General features: G+C 35.9%; 1 protein-coding gene across 3 annotated transcripts in view; it reads right to left on the bottom strand.

The window, feature by feature from the left end:
• The window catches only part of LOC113511344 (uncharacterized), a 192487-nt gene extending 170675 nt beyond the window's left edge, over positions 1–21812 (bottom strand). For 2 of the 3 annotated variants that reach the window (XM_052901871.1, XM_052901872.1), the window contains exons 1-2: positions 21487–21808; positions 446–902 (exon numbers count right to left, since the gene is read on the bottom strand). In XM_052901871.1, the coding sequence (XP_052757831.1) occupies positions 446–902; positions 21487–21571 (542 nt within the window). In that variant the 5' untranslated portion in view covers positions 21572–21808. Of the gene's footprint in view, positions 1–445; positions 903–21486 lie in introns of all 3 variants that reach the window. The other variant, XR_008253679.1, reaches the window with a different exon arrangement.
• Positions 21813–23278: the final 1466 nt, after the last annotated feature.

The raw sequence follows: 23278 nt of genomic DNA, 5'->3' as shown, positions 1-23278 counted from the left end.
AAAATATTGCTGCTGGAAGCTGATTTTATAGTTTGGTTGTGTGTAGAAAAAAATATCTTTAGAAGCATACGATAAAGGACCAAATATTCATAATAAATTTTAATGGTATTAACACGATTATCTAATAGAAATCGCATATGCATTAATTATATACATATTTTGCGATTACAGCACCATTTGTGATTTAATGACAAAAGACAGTACTAATTTATTATGATAATTTTGAACTCTAATTTGCTTGGCAGAGTGTATATAATTCAACGAAAAGAAGTCTGACAGCAAATATCGTGCAGTTTTCCACTATCGCAACTATTTAATGCGTAGCTCCTGGCCCCCTTTGGATCTCAATGTCCTTGATCGCCACATAGACTCTCTTAAACCAATATTAATACTATACATAGTAAACCACCAAACCTATAAGTAGTAATACATAAAATAAACTTACCGATAGCTCAGTGGCGCCCTCAAATTTCTAGAAGAGCTTCTCTCCACAACTACTCGTCTCTTATCCCCCTCCCTCGAACTCCCGTAGCTTCTAGCAAACGTCACAGCACCACACTCACTATTATTCACATAATCAACTGTCACATCCAAATCGTTTGTTAATGAATCGTTAACTGAACTCGATTCGTTGTAATCTAGTGAACTATTGGAAATATTTTCAAATATGGAATGGTTTGCCGGCTCATAAATACCGTTGTGTTTCGGACTAGAATATATATAGACTCGATTCAATTCGGAATCGTTCTCAGTTTTTAATTTTAAACTCGCATGTGTAGTGTTTGTGTCGTAGTAGTCTTCCAGCGTCGTATACCACGCCTCCAGTATAGCTATGTGCGTGTCTAGGTCGCGGCACGTCAAACGGAATCTGTAATCGTGGCATCGTTGCTCCTCCACGATTTCTGGAACAAATTACAATAGTTACTTAAATTATACAGATATAGACATCGAGTGTCAAAATTTTGTCAGCTTGCCTAACTTATTTTAACACATACTTGTTTTAATCAAAACAAAAAGCGCTTTTTTGCATTGTTGCAAGTAATTGCATTAAAAATTTCCCAGATTTGATCACATTTTTTAATTTTAATTCGAAACCTATATATATATAATCACTTACCATCAGATGAATTGCATTCTCGTTTGCCTCCTAATTTATATAAAAAAAAATAGTACTAGTCTTTGTAAAACAATCTAAAGAAACTTTTATATCTTAGCTACCTAACTTGTATACATTTTTAATTATACATTAGCAAGAAACGCGAAAATACCACATAATCCAACATCGGAATTCTGGGTACCAATCTAATTACTTTGACTTTATTACACAATCTAGGATTTCATTTCGCAGAATACCCACCTATTTTAAATTACTTTCGGAATTGAGAAATGGATTTACTAATTTAGTGGCTTTATAGATTTTTATGACTTAACTACCTTTTTGCTTGCTACTTCACTGGCATCCATTAGTCCTATTAAGACCTTTATTTTTATATTTTCATAAATATCTTCCATGTAAAGACCTGACTTAGTTACAATTTTATTACATTAGTAAGATTAGATAAATTGTTAGGTATATTAATATAAACATCCATTCTCAATGCATTTATATTTTTTGTATATATATATTTCACTATTACATGTAACGTCAATTCTCGACCGATCTTTTTTTGTTGCTGTCAATATACTTACTCCCATGTCGATTCCATATCGAAATAATTCAGAAGCCAGTGTTCTCAGCAATAAATCTGCTTGTTGCGATGCTAAATCCACATGCAGATATAAATTTTCTTATTCTAAATTTAAACATGAACAATTAAAATAATTCGATCAAAACCGTTGTTTTTTGTAGAGTTTTACGTTAAATGCTTGTTAAATTTGAGAAATCAAAAATTTGTAGAATAGGTTAGAAATAATCTTTATTCAAATAGACTTGTTTGTGAACTATTTTTAATTGTTAATTTTTTTAGATTGTACTACTGAATTCGGGATGTTATCTGCAAGAAACTCAACAGTTACTCTTTTTAAATTGTTATTATTTAATTTGTCTGAATAAATTAAAACGTAACTCCCATATTACATGCCAGGTGGGTATCAAACAAGCGTAAAAAATATCCTGATATGATATTGTGTTTCTTAAATAATTCAACAAGGCAGCATTCACTCACGGAGCTCATTGTAAATGCATACGATATACGTTTGGACGATTCCTTCATTTCAAAACGTTTGCCCCGCACATTGTTGTGAGGATTACGTATTATATTATTAAAAGGAACAAACGAAACTTACTAGAATACTAAAGCATTACAAACATCCTACGCCGTGTTACCTGCCTCTTTCTTTTCAATTAATAACTAAATGCAATAATGTTTCGCTTTACATACATTTAACATTAACATCTGCATTCCATCTCTTTGACTACGTTAATTGCGGAAAAGTTATACATATATGTTGCCGTTTGGTCCCGGCATAGAATAGGCCACCCCTTCCTTTCCCCTGGGTGTCGTGACTGGCGACTAAGGGAAGGCAATGGTTGAGCAGCAGCATCCCTCTTAAAACATCTCTAAAACCTAACTTCGATTACTAATCTGCCTGCTAAACGTGGCAACTACAGATAAAACCCCCCAAAGGGAAGCCTTATGTTCAGCAGTGGACAGTTAAAGGCTGATATGATGATGATGATGAAGTTATATAAAAATAAAATATTATCTACCTTACTATATATCAAATTTGATTCAAATCCATTCTGCCGTGTAAGCGTGATTAAATAAAAAAAATTTAAACATCTTTACAAATTTTCTCAAAAATATTATTGGAATGGGCAACGACGTAAAAGAAAAGAAAGATGCTTCAAGCATTTGAAATGTGGACATGGAGGAGAGTTGAAAGGATAACCTGGACAGAAAAAGTAACGAACGAGGAAGTCCAAAAGGGTGAATGAGAAAAGAATATTAATAAAAACAACAGAGAATAGAAAAGGTAAAATGCTGGAACACCTTATACGACATGACGACTTTTTAAAAAGCATACTTGAATAGAAAATAGAAGGCAAGAAAGGAAGGGGAAGACAGAGAATTAACTACATGGGACAGTTAAGGAAGCAATAAGTGTCATATCGTATGGGGGGGGGACAAAGATATGGCCTGAAATAGAGCTGACTGAAAGAGAAGGCATGAATTAGTTGCCCCGACAAAAGAAAACTCATAAATGAAAAAGAGATTAGTGGAATTGGTATAATAGAGGTCATTGTATCCTGCGACTATGCCAGCGTCAATTAGTATAAAAACAAAGCCTATGTGTCTCTCTATATGATTAAGTAGGAAACATTCAAAGATCTTTACAATATTTCACGTGTATAATCCTAAAATTTTATGTCTACATTTTTAAATTTTAAGTAAACTCTCATATAAAACAATTTAAGACAACAAAAAAACAGGCTACCACGACAAGTTACCCTAAAGTTTGGCTTCAAAATAAATCCATTTGTATTCTGGAACATTACACTATAATAGCAGCAAGGGGGCGCACTAGGTAATAATCAAAAAGCTATTCTAGCCAAGTCCGAACTCATTATTATGCTTGCTAGCACTTTTTATCCGACTTCAAAAAAAGAATAATGAGTTGTACCGTTTTTCTATTAAGCGTCTTCCGAAATAAGACAGTTCTAAGATCTCGAGATTTTTTGTGTTTAAAATATCTTCGCTATTTCTACACCAATTTTGACGATTCTTTATACAATAATAAGTGTCACACAATCACACCAATTTCCTGGTTCTAAAACTATGATATCCTATATTAGGGATATCAAACAAAGAAAATCTCTGGACACAATCCAGAATCGAACCAACTTAGAAAAGTTCATTTCCCATATTGGCCTGATCAAGAATCGAATTCGAGATCTCGCTTATGCAAACCAGTATAATTATCACTGCACCACGTACGTCATCAAAGTGCGTTTTTTTTGTAACACATGGAACAAACGAGCATGCAGCCTGATGGTAAGTTACTATGAGTACCCCATGAGAGCCAATTAGCGGAGATCAGCACAATTCAGCAATGTAATATAAAGAAAACAGAAAGCCTTCTGACCAGAAAAATAATAACAGACTTGAGAGCGTGAGAGTGTGAATTATTAGAAAAAAAATCTCAATCGACTCAAATATACAAGGTGAAACAAAAATTATTAGCACCCTTTTAAGGAAATGTTCTACTAAACTGAATATTTTCACCAAAGAAACATGGACCGAAAAACGACAATTTTGAGTGTCCCATAAAAACACAGCGCATCCTGCTGTTGATTTATTATGGAATCCTGGCCTCCCATATTATTTTAATTTATGAATAACGAAATTTCTGTTCTAATATATCCTATATCGTAAATAGATTCTTAGTGGTTATTTGATTAGGATTATTTTATTTAATTCCGCTACCATTAGTATTTGAGTCCCTAATAGGAGACAGGCGTGACAGATATGTATGTATGTATGTAGTATTTGTGTGATTACTAACACTCGAAAATTGGTCTTCACTAGTAGTACCAGAAATTCCACAACCTTCTATATTAGGCATCAATCTCCGACTATCATTTTGTTCACACATGTTTTGCGCCACATGTTTCACCTCTAAACGAAGCATGTTCAGACAAATTATTAGATCGCTGCTCGAAACCTAGTATTAACCGTGTGATACCCAAACTGAGTATAATTCCCAGTAATATGGACTTCTGCCAGGTAACATCTAGTTCAATAAAATATTTTTTTTATTTTACCACTAACGGATTCCATTACACCTTAAATAAATACATTATAATACCATACATCTCCAATGATGCGTTCCAATCGAACACATTGGAAACATTCGTTCAAAAGGCAGACTAATGCAATTTAACCATGCATAGAAGCAAGTGCGCAGTGCATCATTCAACCCCCATTTTCTGTCTCGCTCTGTTCACACTTGCTGCATTAGACGTCTCTCTCTTTAAACGCAAACACCCCATCGTGCTCCATCGTGTTTCCAATTTGGATCAAGCGTCGTCATAGCAACCGCCCAAAACAACGATATTTGGCAAATGCGTCCAATATTTGTTGATCCCCTATACCTCTCTCATCGACTAGACAAAGTTCCATCTATGAAGGACTGCGTATCTATTTGGTAGGTCAAAGGAAACTGGTCTAATCTTGGTAAAACGCAAAATTAACAAGGCCTCTCTATCAAAGGAAATAAAACGTTAAATAGGGGGATTAAAGTGTAATTTGGATTAATTAATGATGTAAGGTGCGACCAATAGTTTTGCCAGCTTTGGGAGGGCTACCGAATTTATTGATACCGACTTCTTGTGGGGAAGAACCAAATGTTTATTTTGTACCTCTAATTGTTATGGACCGTAGTTTAAGGAAGTGACATTTAATTAAGAATTCGTTACATATCAATTTACTGCTTTCCCTTTGTGCAAGACTTCAACGTGGAAATGAGGTAAACGAAGAAGTAATTACTATAGTTTTATTGACTAACTTTCTTGTCTGTTAGTTTTCTCTATGCTATAGACACAAAGTTTTTCCTTGCAGGTTTTTACTTTGTTATACCAAGAAAGAAGTGAATATCATATTTGACAGAAAATTATGCAACTTCGTTCACACATAATCCTCCATCTAATATTTAAAAAATCTTGCTTAAAAAATTTATTACAAAACCAATAACAGAAAATAGTTTTTAAAATAAGAAAAAAAAAAAAGAATTAAGAAAGATCTTTGAGACAAAACCAATTATTTATATATTTCAGTACATATCACGTAAAAATTATTGCACCAAATTGGATACGATTTCTTAATTATCTTCCTAAAGATCGAATTCTGGTGTTTGTTGTATTTTGAAACGTCATCTAACAGTGGCCTATCTGATTGGTTTTCGTACTTTTGAAATCGACGCATACGAAGTAGCGCGCAGAACTAGTAAAACAAAAGGAAAGTTTTTTTTAAATCTCTCATCAACACTCGTCGAGACAAAGACAATATACGTCAGCGCAAAGTACCTACCGCTTTCAATTGTCAAATCCTTAAAGGGGATGCTGCGGAAATCAATTCAGCGTACAACTGCCTAGAAATAGGGGAGTTACCCCACGTAAACCGAAGTCGGATACAAGGGCGAAGACGCCTGCAGGATAAGTATGCGCCGTAACATTGTTTTTAGCTAATGGACCCACAAGATTCAATAATATAAATAAAAATATAATTCAAATTGATACTAATTCTACGTTAGGACATCTACGTTTCAAATCCAAGAACTGGAATTAAAAAAAAATTAAAATTGGCAAATTAAACAATGAATATATTTATGTTCATTAGTTCAATTTGTTATTTATTTTAAGTTTATTAAAGATTTCTTTATTTTTTTCTCTCTCGTCTCTTCCCGTTACGTGACATCAGCTTTCCATTTCTTTCATATTCTTCTATCTTTCCCTCCTTCTTATTCATACGCTTATTTGACATATTGTAAATTATTAATAAATATTTTTCATATGATAATATGATTTTTTTACAATAATATGTATTTTATTTATTTTTTTATTATAGTTTATTAGACCAAGAAAATGTAAATAGCGGTCTTAACACCATATGGCGTTATCTACCAGTCGACTATAGACAGAAATAACAGAAAATATAATTCACAGTGCAACCTAATAAACGATATTAAATTAAAACAATAATTAAAAAATAACATATACGTACATGTAATACTTATATTACCTACATTATACATAATAAATTTTACATTATAGCATTACATTTTCTGTAGCTTGTATTTTGTATATTATTAAAATTATATTATTCTATTTAATTATTATAAATTATCTTAAATTACATAAAACATATTTGTATACCGTAATTTATTGTATACGTTACAGGTAGATATCAAAATATTATTCGGACTTTAATTATCTCGATTATAAAATAAGTTTGACTACAAGTAACCCTGGACAAAGAACACTAAATAAGCCAAATTATCAAAGAAATAACACGCGGTGTTGCTCCAATTAATTACGCATTCTCCATAACTAGGCCTCGAGTCAGAAATTCCCGTCTGTCAATATGAAATCATGGCGTTGTAACTAATGCAGCTGCGCATACGCGCCAATTTAACCTACATACTAAATTTCACTGCTAACCTTTAAAGCCTTTTACCATATCCGAAAATAATTAACGAAATAAAAACTTCTCAATTTATTTAATATCTAAACTAAAAAAAATATATAAATATTAAAATAAATATAATATAAGATTGTTTACTTTAATGCCACATAAAATATATTATGCTAAACTAACTATGAATAATATCGTTTATATCTATTGTAATGAAATTTTGTTACTGTGTATTGGTTGCTTAAACTTGAGAGATAGAATATTTTTATACTGACACGTGAAACATCCTGATAAAATTAAACGTGTAATTTTTTAATTTGTTTTTTATGCAACTTAGAATAGCATACAAGCTGACAGCCCACCTGATGGAAAGTGGTAACCGTCGCCTATAGACATGAGCAGTACCATGGACATAACAGAGTATACTGTTTCGCCCATGATACCCCCCATGCGTTGCCATTCCTGAGGACTCAGGTGTTATTCCTCTATACCCTGTAAATTCACACCATATCCCACTCTTCAAACCGAAACACAGCCATGCAAACACAACTACTTCATTGTATTGTTTTACAATCAATTCGTGTTACAATCAAGTATATTTATATACTTGATTGTACCACGAATGGGACAGAGGTACCCAAGCAAACGACTTTTGTACAATGTTAATGACGCTATTATCAACATCTTGCATGTGCAAAAAAATCAGCAAATCAGCATTATCCAATGAATACATTGCATACTGTTCAATATCTAGATATTGAACATTATGCAATGTTCACACACATATTAGATATTAACCGATACATAGTTATTCTAACCAAATAATAATTATAATAAACTATTTGTATCACCCATGCATCCAGCTAAATAATATATTTTTATTGAAATAGATACGTTTCTCACTTCCTTCGATGCCAAACATCTCTATAAAACCATTTCGCCCAGTTTAATGTCGCCCGCGGGAGCCGCAAGGGAAGTCCCTCCAAATCTACGTTAAATATTCATATTAATAGCATCAATAAATCGAAGCCGAGCCTTACTAATATTACTAATGCAGGGGGAGTAAAGCATTGTTAGTAATAGGTTTGTTAACCTCCATTGCTAACAATTTCAATTTTTCCTTAACAATGTTACATCATATTGAATATTATTTATATTTTAATGTAATAATTACTGAATTAATTTACAAGTAATAAGGTCGAAAAAGCACGACTAGTTTCGGAATCAATTCGTGATTCTTAGTCATGAGCGACTGTGTCGCGAACACGAGCGTGACACGATCGATCTAATTACACGTAAGTTAAACCGGTAGTTATTACAATAAAATACGAGTATAATGTATGTATGTAGGCAGAAGTACTAATGGGACAAAAGTACCCACGCTACGACTATTGTTACATTACACAAGTTTCCAGAGCTCCTTCCGTTCACGAGTATGACGGGCAGTTTTTACTAAGTAGAAACGATTTTAAAGGGCCCAAAAACGCTGCCCACATAAAGTATTCTATGCCAAACACTTTGTGTATTTATCTTGCTCAGATAAGTATAGCAATGCTCCATGCACATATTTATTTTCATTTTGAAACTTTAGCAATATTTCTATTTACCCGCCCCTGGGGCCCATTGTCCCGTACCATCAGGTAAGGGTTCAAATCCATATTAAATATTTACATTAATGACTTCAGTGAATCGGTAAAAGGGTTTCCTAATCCCTGTACACAAAAAGGTCCACATTTATACTGTGTACTGAATAAGTATTAATGGCTGTAAGCTACTGCTGTATAAAATTGAAATAATGAAATAAAAATTAAATAAATTTACTGAGTTAACTTTAATTTAGTTTCGGTAGAGTAAATTATTACGAAATTATATAGAAGTACTATAAAAGCAAAAACAAATGAAAAAAAAAACTTATTTCAAATATTAATATATATAATTAATAATTACTCTATAGAATTAAAAATTAATAATTGCAAAAAAAGTAAAAGTTTATCTAATTTAATATAATAACTTAAAACAAATTTAATATAATTAAATTTGTATGTATCATAAAAGGCGACTAAGGGAACTTAATGGTCGAGGGATGAAGATGGACTGCTGACCACCCAAAACACTATCGAAATCCTAACTACGGTTGCCAGGGGGAAAGGGATTGTTAGTAATGGACACTGAGAATCCTATTGCTACCCAACCAGGTCGACCTCCTCGCGGTTCCCCCTGGAAACTATCATGGTTAATTCCAGATGAATTCATCATGATGGGCTAACTGGCTGTTTTCATTCTCATCAATCACCCTTCACCGGTGCTCCGCCAGCGTATCTCGTTAGCGCAGGCGGGGTTACCATACCATTTTCACCCATCAAAAAAAAACTACGGTTGCCAACCCGCCTGCTAAGTATGGCAACTTCTGTCATACACCCCCATCCCTACAGGGAAGACCTCTATTCAGCTGTGGACACTTAACAGCTAAATAAAAACACCTGAACATATACTTTCAGAAAACCTCTTAATTCTGCAACAATACAAAATTTACTAAACATTTTAACATCAACTAGTTTTAACACGCGACTTTGTCTGCGTGACCTGCATAATATTGATTTTACAGAGAAACAAGTAGCCTATGTCCTACTGCCTCTCATATATCAAAATCCATGATAATTGGTCGAGACGTTAAGGCTTCAAAAGACAATAAACAAATTCACTTTCACATTTCGCCAAATAAAGTAATATGTCCACACATATTGATCGGCGTTGAACGAATGCAACTCAGCTGTGTTCAAGATTGAATCTAAATCTCTCCAAAGTGAAATTCTGATCCGAGATGGAAAATAACTTTTCGAAATGGATCTTTCATGTCTTCAACGATTCAGCAAATGCAACCCAGGACTTCTGGGAATGGTTAAACGAAGTGCAAAGTGCTGAGTGATGACTTTGTAAACTGACAACGACGGACGGTAGAATGACTTTGTATTTTTAGTTTGTACGCTACAATATATATATATATATATATATATATATATATATATATATATATATATATATATATATATATATATATATATATATATAATATATATTATTATTAAAATATACCAATAGGCTCCTTTTTGTGTATGAGGCCCCTGTCCTCAAATGCTTATTGTTTTGACCTAATGGTTGGCACAATAAAGAATAAATATATAAATAATATTATAAACAGAAAGGATGTGTTGTTAGTTTTTTAATGGAAGAGCAAAAAAAAATTCTTTCACCTAGAGAAAACTACATTATTAGCAAATAACCTACGCTAAATATTATTTTCGAAAAATTTCCCGTATCCTACGTCATTATCGAACTACTAATTCAATAATGTTTTTTTTTTTTTTACAACACAGGGGGCAAACGAGCATGCGGCTCACCTGATGGTAAGTGACTACCGCCGCCCATGATCACCCACAACACCAGCGGCATTGCAGGTGTGCTGCCGGCCTTTTAAAAAGGAATATACTCTTTTCTTGAAGGTTATGTTGTCGTATCGGTTCGGAAATACTGCTGCTGGAAGTTGATTCCAAAGAATGGTTGTGCGTGGAAGAAAGTGCCTTGAAAAACGCACGGTGGAAGACCGCCACTCGTCCAGATGATTGGGATGAAACTTTAGTTTGTGGCGGGTTGTACGGTGGTGAAAATCAGCAGCAGGTATCAATCCGAACAATTCCTCAGAACACTCCCCATGATAAATTCGGTAGAAGATGCACAGAGACGCAACATCTCTGCGCAGTTTCAATGGGTCAAGTCGGACAGTAAGGCGTTGACTATCGATAATTCGAGCCGCCCGACTTTGAATGCGGTCTAACGGAAGGAGTTGGTACTGTGGCGCTCCTGCCCACAGGTGAGAACAGTATTCCATATGCGGCCTGACTTGGGCTTTATATAATTTCAGGCGGTGTTCTGGCATGAAATATCGTCTCACCCTATTGAGCACTCCTAACTTTTTGGAAGCTATCTTAGCCTTCTCCTCCAGATGACCGCAAAACTGGACGTCGCAAGATATATCAACGCCCAGAATTCCTAGACTTGACTTTTTATCAAGGGAAGTGCCTTGAAAGTGAGGAGATACGACAAACGGCGTCTTTTTTGCGGTAAACGCGCAGACTTGTGTCTTTTTGGGGTTAAATTGGACAAGATTTTGTTCACCCCAGATCGAAACTTGATGGAGTGAAGTTTCGATTTCAGACACAAGTCTATTCCGGCACTCATCGGTATGTGCCCGCGAGATCTTTGCATGACCAGTATATAATGTATCTCCTGTACTGTCGTCCGCATAGCAATGAATATTACTTATCTGTAACATATCATTGATATGCAGAAGAAACAGAGTCGGAGATAGTACACAGCCTTGCGGGACACCAGCATTCAAAGGTTTTAAATCAGAGCATGCACCGTCGACTACGACCTTAATGCTACGTTCCTTGAGAAAACTGGCGATCCAAATGCACAGTCTCGCAGGCAACCCAAATGAAGGTAGCTTTGAAAGCAGCGCTCTATGCCACACCCGATCAAAGGCCTTCGCAATATCCAGACTAACTGCTAAGGCCTCTCCCTTACTCTCGATTGCCACTGCCCATCGGTGTGTTAAGTAAGCTAAAAGATCACCGGCCGAACGTCCCTGTCGAAAGCCATACTGGCGATCACAGATCAGCCGGTGCTCTTCTAGGTACCGGAGCAGTTGACGGTTAATGATGGATTCCATAACCTTCGAGAATAAGGAAGTGATAGCTATGGGCCTATAGTTAGCTGGATCTGAGCGATCTCCTTTTAGGGATCGGATGCACCAGAGCAGTCTTCCAAAACTTTGGGACTATGCCCGATGAGTAGCTAAGCCGAAAAAGACGCGTAAGAACCGGAGCCAACTCTGGTGCGCACGTCCTAAGCACAATTGGAGGAATACCATCAGGCCCACTCGACTTATGGATTTCGAGGGAGAAAAGTGCTCTACGCACTGAGCTATGCGTGAATTTAATGTCAGGCATAGAGCTCCTACAACACGTGATGGTCGGTGGTGGTTTCTCCCCGTCATCCAATGTCGAGTTTGACGCAAAGATGGATCCAAGAAGATCGGCCTTTTCTTTAGCGTTCTGGGCCAACGAGTCATCCTCCCTGCGCAAAGGTGGAAAAGATGACTTACAGAAATTCCCTTGTGCAGCTTTGGCAAGAGACCAGAAAGCTCGAGTCCCAGAGGGCAAACTAGCCAGTCTCTTGCCAATTCTACTAATATGCTCTGACTTCGCTGTGGCTATAACTCTTTTGAAAGACCTAGAGGCAGAGTTATACTTCTTTTTAAGAGCACTGGTGTTAGGATCTCGCGACGCCACACCTTTAGCCCAGGTTAGGAAGCACTCCTGTTTCAGACGAGATGCTGTTCTACAGGAGGCTCCATACCAGGGCTGGGATTTCCCGCCGACGGGCACCACAGAGTTAGGAATAAATAATTCCATTCCCTGAAGCACCACATCAGCAATGGAATCGGCAATGGCGTCGGGATCATCCAGTGTGAAGCAAACCTGCCTCCATGGGTAAGATGCGAAAAAAATCCGCATCTCATCCCAATCTGCCGACCTGTAGTGCCAAATGCGACGTCTACCCGTAGAACGAGGTGGAGTCGGACTCGTAAGAGGCACTTCGCTCCGCACCAAACAGTGATCCGACGATCCAAGCGGGGCTTCGACGGAGATCACATAGTTGTTTGGGTGGGTGGTCAGCAGAAGGTCCAGCAGTGAAGGTGAATGGTCCAACACATCAGGAATTCGCGTAGGCGAGGAAACAAGCTGTGTCAGACCATAAGCCAAAGCAAAGTCATGAACAGATCTTCCCGCATAGTCGGTTGTACGCGAACCAAGCCATTCGGCATGGTGGGCATTAAAGTCGCCAACAATCACGACTTCAGCGGAAGGAATCTGCTCAAGCAGGGAATCTGTAGCCATTTGGACGTGCTCAATTAGTTGGTCGGTTTCAGTGTTACCGCTGTGGGACCTGTATAGGCACGCATAGATGCGGGGATGGTCATTGCAATCTACGCGCAGCCATAGAATGGACAGGTCCGTACCTTCAAGAGTCCCAAGGCGTCGACAGCAGATATCCTCTCTGACATACGCACATACACCGGCACGCGAAACAAAACAATGTTCAAGCTTATACCCCGGGTAGGTCAGGTATGATGTTTCGTTAGGAGGGGATATCTGTGTCTCCGTGAGGAAGAGCAATGCCGGCCGCGCCGTTTCTAGGTGGTGGTGGACAGCGTTCAGGTTTGAATGAATTCCCCTAATATTACAGAGGCTCACATTGAGCAAAGGGGATGCCGCAGAAGTCTTGCTCTGTTTGCCCTTGGTCCCATAGAGCGGAATTTTGCCCCCCCCAGAATACGCAGGGCAGCCCGAGTGTGGTTGCTCGAGGGAGGATTCTCCAGCAACATGGCTGCTGGTACCTCCCTGGGGTACGTTATTTTTTTTAAATTCCACTGCCATGGTATTGAAAGATGGGGGGACGGAGTTGGGGGAGGATTTTAGGATAAGGAAGGGGATGGGTATAGGATGGGCCTCCGGACTCCCTCACTCACCATACGGAATGTGGTCGCACTAAAAGTGCGGCCACTTAGCGTCGGTATTCTGTGAGGGTGTGGTACTTCCCCGGTCGAGCCGGCCCATTCATGCTGCAATACCATATGGTATTACAGCGTGGCTCTACCACCTATAAATGTCTATCTATGTCACAAAATATACAGAGCACCGCGCCGTCTAGTTAAAATATATGCAATACGAATATATATATAATACTAACATTTACCCGCAACTTCGTACACGTGATCGGGATACGTTTATTGACCGGGATAAAATGTAGTATCCTTCAGCATATAATACATGTATACCAAAATTAAGGCACTATGTGGCAACAAAGACAGTAATATAAACAACTTTTTTTTTATTTCAATTGTTTTTTATCTATTCTATTAGTTATAAGTTCTAAATTCTGATGCATTTTTTTCTTAGTGTTTGTTACCTCATAACTCCGTCAGTTATAAACCGATTTAGAAAATTTCTTTCTTATTTGCTACACTTACAGATTGGCCCCATATTTCTGTAGAATAAAGTTTCTTTCTTTCTTCTTCTTTCCATAGAAATTTTATCAAAATTAGGTCAATAGTTCAACTATAAATAACTGGTTTTGCTACAATTAAAAGTATGTTTTTTTTTTTTGTAAAACACAATTTTATGTCGTTTGCAAATACTTGAAAAACAAAATTTCTGTCCTACTCTATTACACTAACTGTATCCCCAGACTTCGTTCGTGATTATGTCGAAATTGAATAGTCTTTATAACCTTCCTCGAGAAATAAGCTATCAAATGGAATTGTATATAAAAAGTTACAGTAAAAGTTTTAGGTACGTACTTCTAACGACTTTGATTTCACCCTGAGAATTACAAAAGAGTAAGTTTAAAACTCGTATTTCAGTGCATACTGTCGCGATAGGTAGTCTCTTTTTAGTTTATACAAAACTATTCCAGCTGGCTTTATACTACTCGTACACGAGTAGATGTGTTGTGGAGATATTGGCGTCGTAAATAAAGATATACACGATCTCTTACTGGATTTAGTTTTATTTTTGTCAAGGATATTGGGAACTCGTACCTATTCTTACTTTACTAGACAAAAATGAATAAGAATATAAGAAGAGAAAAATCTTATTTGAAATAAAGAAAACTCGAAATACAGAACAATAATATTAGTAAAATATTCCAAATACTTATGCCTAATTCCATATAAGCATTATGGAAAAGCAGTGATACTAAAAATCGGAAGTTTTGGCAGAGATTTTATTTTTCAGTTTGATGTTTGGTGATTCATAAACACATTGGCCTGAATTTACTGGGTACAGAGGAATAACACCTGAGTCCTCAAGAATGGCAACGCATGGGGGGTATCATGGGCGACACAGTATACTCTGTTATGTCCATGGTACTGCTCATATCTATAGGCAACGGTTACCACTTTCCATCAGGTGGGCCGTCAGCTTGTTTGCCATTCTAAGTTGTATAAAAAAAAATAACATATTTACAACTCGAAATCATATGTCAAACATATAAGTAGAATAAACTGAGATACACAGTATTTTACTCTCCAATACAAATGCATCGATCGTGACAAAGTTACTATGGGACTAAAATAGATATAAGACCTAAAAATTGCAAAACGAATTATCAAAATTGATTTAAAATTGGCGAAGTGATCTTTGATATTCAACACACGTTCATTAGAAGAGTATAAAATACTATATAAAAGCATATATACGGTCGAATTGAGAAACCTCCTTTTTTGAAGTCGGTTAAAAATAAAAAGAAATATAAAAAATACTGTAATGGCTGCCAGTACGTCAACAACAATCGTATAATATCGAATATCTTTAAATTTTTTTGTACTTAGATTTTAAAATGGCAATAAAATATAATGTATACAATATATAAAATATTTTTTTACACACTTACAGTCGACACTCACGGTTTTTATGTACAGCACCATGGCAAAGAAGCTGACGGAGCACCTCATGGAAATTATTAACCGTTACCTATAGACATGAACAATGCCATGGGCATCATAGACTACATTGTTATGCCCATGACAATTCTCATGTGTTGCCATTCCTGAGGACTATGGTATTATACCTCTGTACCCTGTAAATTCACTGTTATAACCTATCCTTCAAAACATAACAACGAAACACAAGCATTGAGCACAGCTGCTTCACGGCAGAAACACAAATGAGACAGAAGTATCCATGCAGACAATTTTTTGTAAACTCTCCCTCTGGTATTCTTATCAAACAGTGTAAAAAATACTACAAACGAAAAGTTAAAAGTTAAACTCACCCATTACATGTAACATCCCACAATTAGGAAGCGATAATATTCGAGTACAAACGTGATGCTATTAATCACAGGTCCCTAATGTAACGCCCCCATCGATGCGATGCTAAGGTGCGTAACATCACCTCAGTGGCCCTTCCAAAGCGAATGATTGATAGCGTTTTGTATTCGATCCATGATAACCGTTTGTTCGAAGTGCTTTTTAAATAAATGACTACTCATAGTTGGCCTGAAATATGTAAGTAAGAGAGGTAAGAAATAGAAAACTCCCAATAACAGTTGCATCATAAATTTGACTGTAAAGAAATTGAAATTATTCTTGATGCCAATACATTATATGTTAATAAATATACGCGCTATATATTTATTTGCTTATTTATATGAGAGCGTTAAAATATGTCAATTTATAAAATCACGTGTCGCTATAATCGTAAAAGTGTTTTTATTAAATATTTTATATGTATATGATTAGTTCCAATTTGAAAGTTAGGATAATTTTAGACCCGATAAGACAACCTGATGTCAACATTTTAAATACAATCAATGTATCCTGGTGACATGAACGAAGACCTTCATAAAAAAAGAGTTAAAATACTATGATATAATATAAAAGTATGACAATTTATATTCTGTCTACTTTTTAAATTCAACAAATGTTTAAATGTATCGATATTAGAAAAAAAACCATTGAGCCAATTCTAACGTAATGTACACTTACAAATACACTGTGTATGAAGATTTAGGTTCAGTTCAAACTGATCTTAAGATCTTGTGATACGATTCCTACAAATTTTACTACCATATCTAACCTTGGATACAGTAATACCTTAAATTAAACATACGACCAGCATACATGCGGCTCCATAAAGTATTTTCTGGTTTTCAAAAGAAAATGCAATGAATTCACCATTTCTAGTACTATCTGGTGAATTGGGGCAGGGGAGGGGGGAGAATTGTCAGTAGTAGGAAATAAAGAAATTCTATCAATATATGGTACATTGATTAATTTTTCAAGATAATTAGTAATTTATTGTTTGGTCGACATCCTCAGTCTCCAGTGGAAACAAGGTTTATTTCTGATGAATTCATCATGATGGGTCAATTGATCTAACTATATCCTCACCTATCTTCACACACTGATACCTTAGTATAAACCGATAGTGGAGGCAGGCTCATAGTTTCATTTTCATCCATAAAAAAAATGCTTAGTAAGTAATACAATAAAAAAAAAATACAATAAATTTTATTATTATTATAATGACGCGCTTTTATGCTGTAGACGAAATTACTCTCACAATACACGTCTCCCTAACCTAACATTATAATATCGATTCCGCCAACACCAAATCATTGTACGTATTCATGCGATGAAAAAAAAATCCGTTCGCAGCGCGGCTTAATGGCAGTATGTCATAGAATTTTGTACGAAATAATCAAGAGATATTCGTTCGGAATTATAACGTAGGGCCGAAATTAGGGGTTGTAGCGATTTATAAAAGATGTCGTCACCGTTTTACAATTGAATTTTACGATGACAAACAGGATGGGGTACAGATGTAGGTTATTTTTTATTTAACTTAAAATGGCAAGCGAGCTGATGGCCTATTTGATGGTAAATAGTAATCATCACCTATACATATGAAGTACCATGAACATTACAGAATAGAAGCGTAATACCCATAGTATCCCCTTATGTGTTACCATTTCTAACGCCTATAGTATTATGCCTCTATACCCTTTAATTTTACTACTAGATCCCACCCTATAAACCAAAATGGCTATACAAGCATAATTGCTTCACAACAGAAACACGAGTGCAACAGAGGTACCCAAACAGAGCTTTTGTACAAAATCTCCCTATAATAAATATTTAGTGTTGCCACTCTAAACAACTAGCTAATTAACACTTCTCATCTAAAATTACACAAAGTCGAATATATTGCCCGTGACCATCTACGAAACCAAAACCAGCAGGTTTACTCTTGAGTACTTAATATCGATATCGATCCAATCTATTTATTGTCAATGACAATTTTGTATCGCACTCATGAAACAACAATTAGAAATTAGGTTAGAATAGGGATCAGTTTGCAATAGTTTCAAGTTACACTAATATTCATCTATCAAAACAATTTGTAACTATTATGCCAATAGTACTGGAATTCAAGAGCGCGAAATGTCTCGATTCCAATATCGATCTATTGGAATTTATTTCAAGAGTAACCCCAATGGTCTTATCATTAGGTTCTGGTTACGTTACCAGAGAGAGACTTTGTATAAAAGTCGTTTACTTGGATATGTCTGTCCCATTCGTGTTTCTACCGTGAAGCAGTTATGTTTGCATGACTGTGTTTCGATTTTAAGGGTGGGATATGGCAGTGAATTTACAAGGTACAGTATTTACAATAACACCTGAGTCCTCAGGAATGGCAACGCATGAAGAATATCATGAGCGAAACGGTACAATCTGTTATGTCCATGGTACTGCTCATGTCTATAAGCGACGGTTACCACTTTCCATCAGGTGAGCCGTTAGCTTGTTTGCCATTCTAAGCTGCATAAAAAACGTAAACGGATTAGAAAGAGAGGTTCTCTAGTGGGAAACAACTTCCACTAAACAAAACAGATAATACAGGGCTGAATGTTATGCTACAATGTAATAACCCTAAACTATTTATATTCGCCAGTAAACATAGATTAACTGACCACATATTAATAAACTTAACAATTTCAATTTAGATTTAATTTAGGCACGTATTTAGGACTATGTAATCCAGATAAGACGAAATTCGAGACACCTATATACAATTACGTAACGAAGCTTTGTCGCCCTGGTACTATAAACAAACACGCCCATTCCCTAAAGGGGTGACAGAGGTGTAGATACAAATTGCCACAGCAGTATGGTGAATGGTGATAGTCACGCGTCACGCACACTTCACAAATGCACATTTTATATTTGTCTCCGAGGTAACGTCACAGGATAGAACCACATGGAATCGTTCCTGTTTCCATAGAGACCACATCTTCAAAAGCACATATGAACTCTCCGACCTATCCTTGTATATAACTGATAGCTCCGCTTCTTATTCTGTGCAATTAGGGGTGGGCATGACCCACCTGCCATGTTGTTCGATTATAGAGTAGACTACCTCTTCTCTTCCCGTGGGTCATTAGAGGGACAAAACCTCCCCTTATGTAAAAAACCTATCCTTAATACACCTTAGAATAGAATATGGACGACGGCTTTATGTGCCCTCTGAAGTAAAAAACAAGTGACAATCATTTTAATTACGCAAACATGAACTCGCAAAACCAAAAGTTTATTTATCATGTGATTCAATCTGGATCCAAGCCCTGAACTGAGCTATCGTCACCCTTTTGCTGTGTTACTTACACAGCAAAAGAGCAATGACATACGATATGTTGGGGGGAAGGGATTGTTAGTAATGGAGACTGAGAATCCCATTGCTAGCAATATACCCAACCAGGTGGACCTCCTCGCGGTTCCCCCTGGAAACTATCATGGTTAATTCCTGATGAATTCATCATGATGGGCTAACTGGCCTGTTTTCATTCTCATCGATCACCCTTCACTGGTGCTCCGCCAGCGTATCCCGTTAGCGCAGACGGGGTTACCATACCATTTTCACCCATCAAAAAAAAAACATACAATATTGGATTTTGAATCTAAATAGCAAAAGGTAACCAATTTAAAATCTGATAATAGAGACTTAACTCCTTTTGTAAGAATATCCTTGTGTCAATACATGGAGTAAATTACGACTGCACAATATACTCAGAGATACGAGTATAGTACATGTTTACAGATACCACTATTTATAATGCAAAACCTTGTTGCTATTTCCAGTGATAAAAAATTACGTAGGGAGGCGGCGGTAAGGTTCACCTACTGTTATGTTGAATTCGAAATGTGCTCGGCGAAACGCAGAAATGAAAAAATAAATTGGTATTTACTATTTTTATAGCTTATGAAGAATATTTATATAGTTTTATTTTATTATTTACTTAATTTTCTTGCACTGTATAACTATGTTAAAGTGAATGCTGTGAATACCTATAATAGGCATGTGCATTAATATTGTATTATATTTAATGTTTGTTATACCTATATGTTGTAATGCAATATGCTGTGATGATTCTTCTGAGGCTATGTTGGAAGCAACGGAAACGTTGATCTAAAGCCTCTAACTAACCTATCTGAGGATGCAGTTGCAAGCATTTTTTTATACCACTGAGGTGGCAAACAAGCATACGGTCCACTTGATGATAAGCAGTTACTGCAGCCTATGAATGCCTGTAATACCAGAAGCATTACACGTGCTTTGCCGATTCTAAAGAAACCTCTTTAGCTCTTTTTTGAAGAACCCCATGCTCTCTCAGAGTCTCTTGGAAAAACCTTATTTCAAAATATTTTTTAATAATTATTGACCTAATTCTGTTTTTGATGTTATTATCTAATTTTAAACGCGAACCTCTACAAATATAAGTAATTCCCTATTTCACGCTAAAAGTTAATTCTTTATTGAATCAACTCAGAAATGAACTAAGGGAGCCCTTTCATTTTACAAGTAGCTGTAAAAGCTTACTACTGACATTTTCTCTAAGCGAAATTCTTTTCATAAACAGTCAGAAGCTTAAACGACTACAAAATTTTACATTATTAAATTCCTTTTGATTTTAATATTATATGTTCATACCAATTTTAATATACATGCTAATTATGCATTAAATATATATAAATAAGAATATCTACGTTACTATCTCATCAGAGACAATTCTTGCTTCATAAGTTTTGCCAAAATTGTAATTATAAAAAACAAAACAATAACTTATAAATCAATGATTATTTACTCATAACAACGTCTTACAAGATAACTGACCACAACAAATCAACAACATACAACCACCTTTCAGAACTTAACAAATTACGTAACACGGACAAGAATGACAAAATTGAAAATTGTAAAAAAATTACCCTGCCCATACATACCCCACACCCAGAAATTAGACCATAACAAATGTTTACCCATTCCACTTCCAACCCTTTAATTTTTTTACTTACATTTTATAGGCCATAAAAGGAAAAATAAAAATTGTAATTGTAAAAAAATTACTCTCCTAAAACACCGTCCACATCTCACACCCAGAAAATTGAATACAGACCAAAACAAATCAACCTGCAAACATTGCGCGTGCCACTTTCAACCCTTCAGAGTTTTTCCAATTACGTAAAATTGTAATTACAAAAATAAAATATTGTAATTGTAAAAAAAAAAAATTATTGTCTACACGGCACATCCAGAAAATTTTCAACAACAAATCAACGTACTAACATCGCACGTTCCACTTCCAACACTTCAGGGTTTTTCCAATTACGTAACATACGCATAAATTACAAAAATAAAAATGTGTAATTGTAAAAAAAATTACTCACCTATAAGCCCGTCTACATTGCACACCCAGAAAAGTGACCACAACAAACCAACGTGCGAACATCTCGCGATCCAGCCCTTCAGCATTTTTCCAAAATCACATCCCCCGACGACAGCATTTTCCACTGATAACTTTATAAATGGAAAACTAACCACATACTCGTTACTAATCACAAGATCATCCCATTATCAACGTTTTATCGGGTCACTGGCCATTTTTATTGGATTAAAGGTTGAATGACAGCGAACGTAAATACGCGATCGAGTGTCTACGTGCAGGAGACACGGACCATGCCTACGAAAGCTCGCGATATACTGAACTCGAATACTCGGTCGACTACGACTGTTGTGAATTGAATCGTGGGGTCGTAACCGCACCTCACAGTTGTAGCGCTTTGGGAAAACCCTTCGGACGAATTGATCGGATTTTCAGTATGTAACGTGCCAATAATATTGTAATTAATGATACAAACCTCACCTTAGGTAAATTATGGCCGCAAAGAGTGTAGTTATAACCTGTTTTTATAGAACATAATAATGACGTAAACAAAGAATTACTTGACCCAACCATAAGAGAGTCTGCTGTCTAACATTACAATTAAAAAATCGATTAATATATTGAATATTTCGACTTGATGATGATACAGTTGTTAGGGGAGAAAGGGATTGTTAACAATGAAGTTTGACAGCCCCATTGCTAGCAATATACCCTATTGGGTCGTCCTCCACGTGGTTCCCCCTGAAAACCATCGTGAACAATTCTTGTTGAATTCCTCACGATGGGCTATCTGACCTGCTTCATCTTCACCTATCATCCTTCACTGGTGCCCCACCGGTATATACCGATAACGTGGTTCCCCCTGGAAACCATGGTGGTTAATTCTAGTGGAATTCGTCACAATGGGCTAATTGACCTGCTATCATCGTCACCTATCATCGCTCACTGGTGCCCCGCCAACGTATCCCGAAAGTGCATGCGGGGTTACCACTCCATTATCACCCACAAAAAAAAGATACAGTTGTTAACTGTCCACTGCGAACATAGGCCTCCTCCTTGAGGAGTTTTGTCAGTAATTGCCACGCTTGGCAAGTGGGTTATCAACCGTAATTAGGCTTTGATGATGTTATAAAAGGTACGCTGCTACCCATTCATTGACCATTTTTCCTATTAGACGCCTCTTACGACATCCACGGTAAAGGAAGGGGTGACCTATTGCTTTCTACAAAAATCTGTGCCTCTAGTGAGAAAGGGTTCAATTCAAAATGGTCACTTTTCAGGAGAGCCAAAAAACTATTTTAAATAAAGAAAAAAAATTCTGCTGCTTTTATTATTTGCTAATTGAACAAGTCAATGATTGCATTTATAGTAATTTTTTCTCCTCTTTCTTATGAAATTGTCGGATTTTGTGTAAAACCTATAGTTTTAAAAATAATTCTATTATACCTAATCACACTTAACAAAAATATTAAAATTATGATGTGAAAATAGTTTTAAGTTGAATTAAAACTTTGAAGTATTGAAGAAAAACAATGTTGTGTATTTTACGCTATAAAAAATAATCGCTATTAAATGGTGTAAAAGGGTTCAAATCGAACTGATTCATTTTACAAAAATAATTTTTATAAAATATTGTAGTTTTATTTCTAATTATGACTTTTTTACCACAAATATTTTGTTAATTGTAGCCTTTTACATGTTTACTATCTCTATTGTTTTTAAAGATATCGTTACGATTCTTATACCATTCGAAAGAGAAAAAATTGCTTATTTAAAGTAGCCTAAAAAAGAAAAAG

Source organism: Galleria mellonella, unplaced genomic scaffold (assembly GCF_026898425.1).
Source record: "Galleria mellonella isolate WM207_F2 unplaced genomic scaffold, CSIRO_AGI_GalMel_v1 utg83, whole genome shotgun sequence".
Lineage (NCBI taxonomy): Eukaryota > Metazoa > Arthropoda > Insecta > Lepidoptera > Pyralidae > Galleria > Galleria mellonella.
Note: the sequence above shows the minus strand (reverse complement) of the source record. Positions and strands in the feature narration are given on the sequence as shown.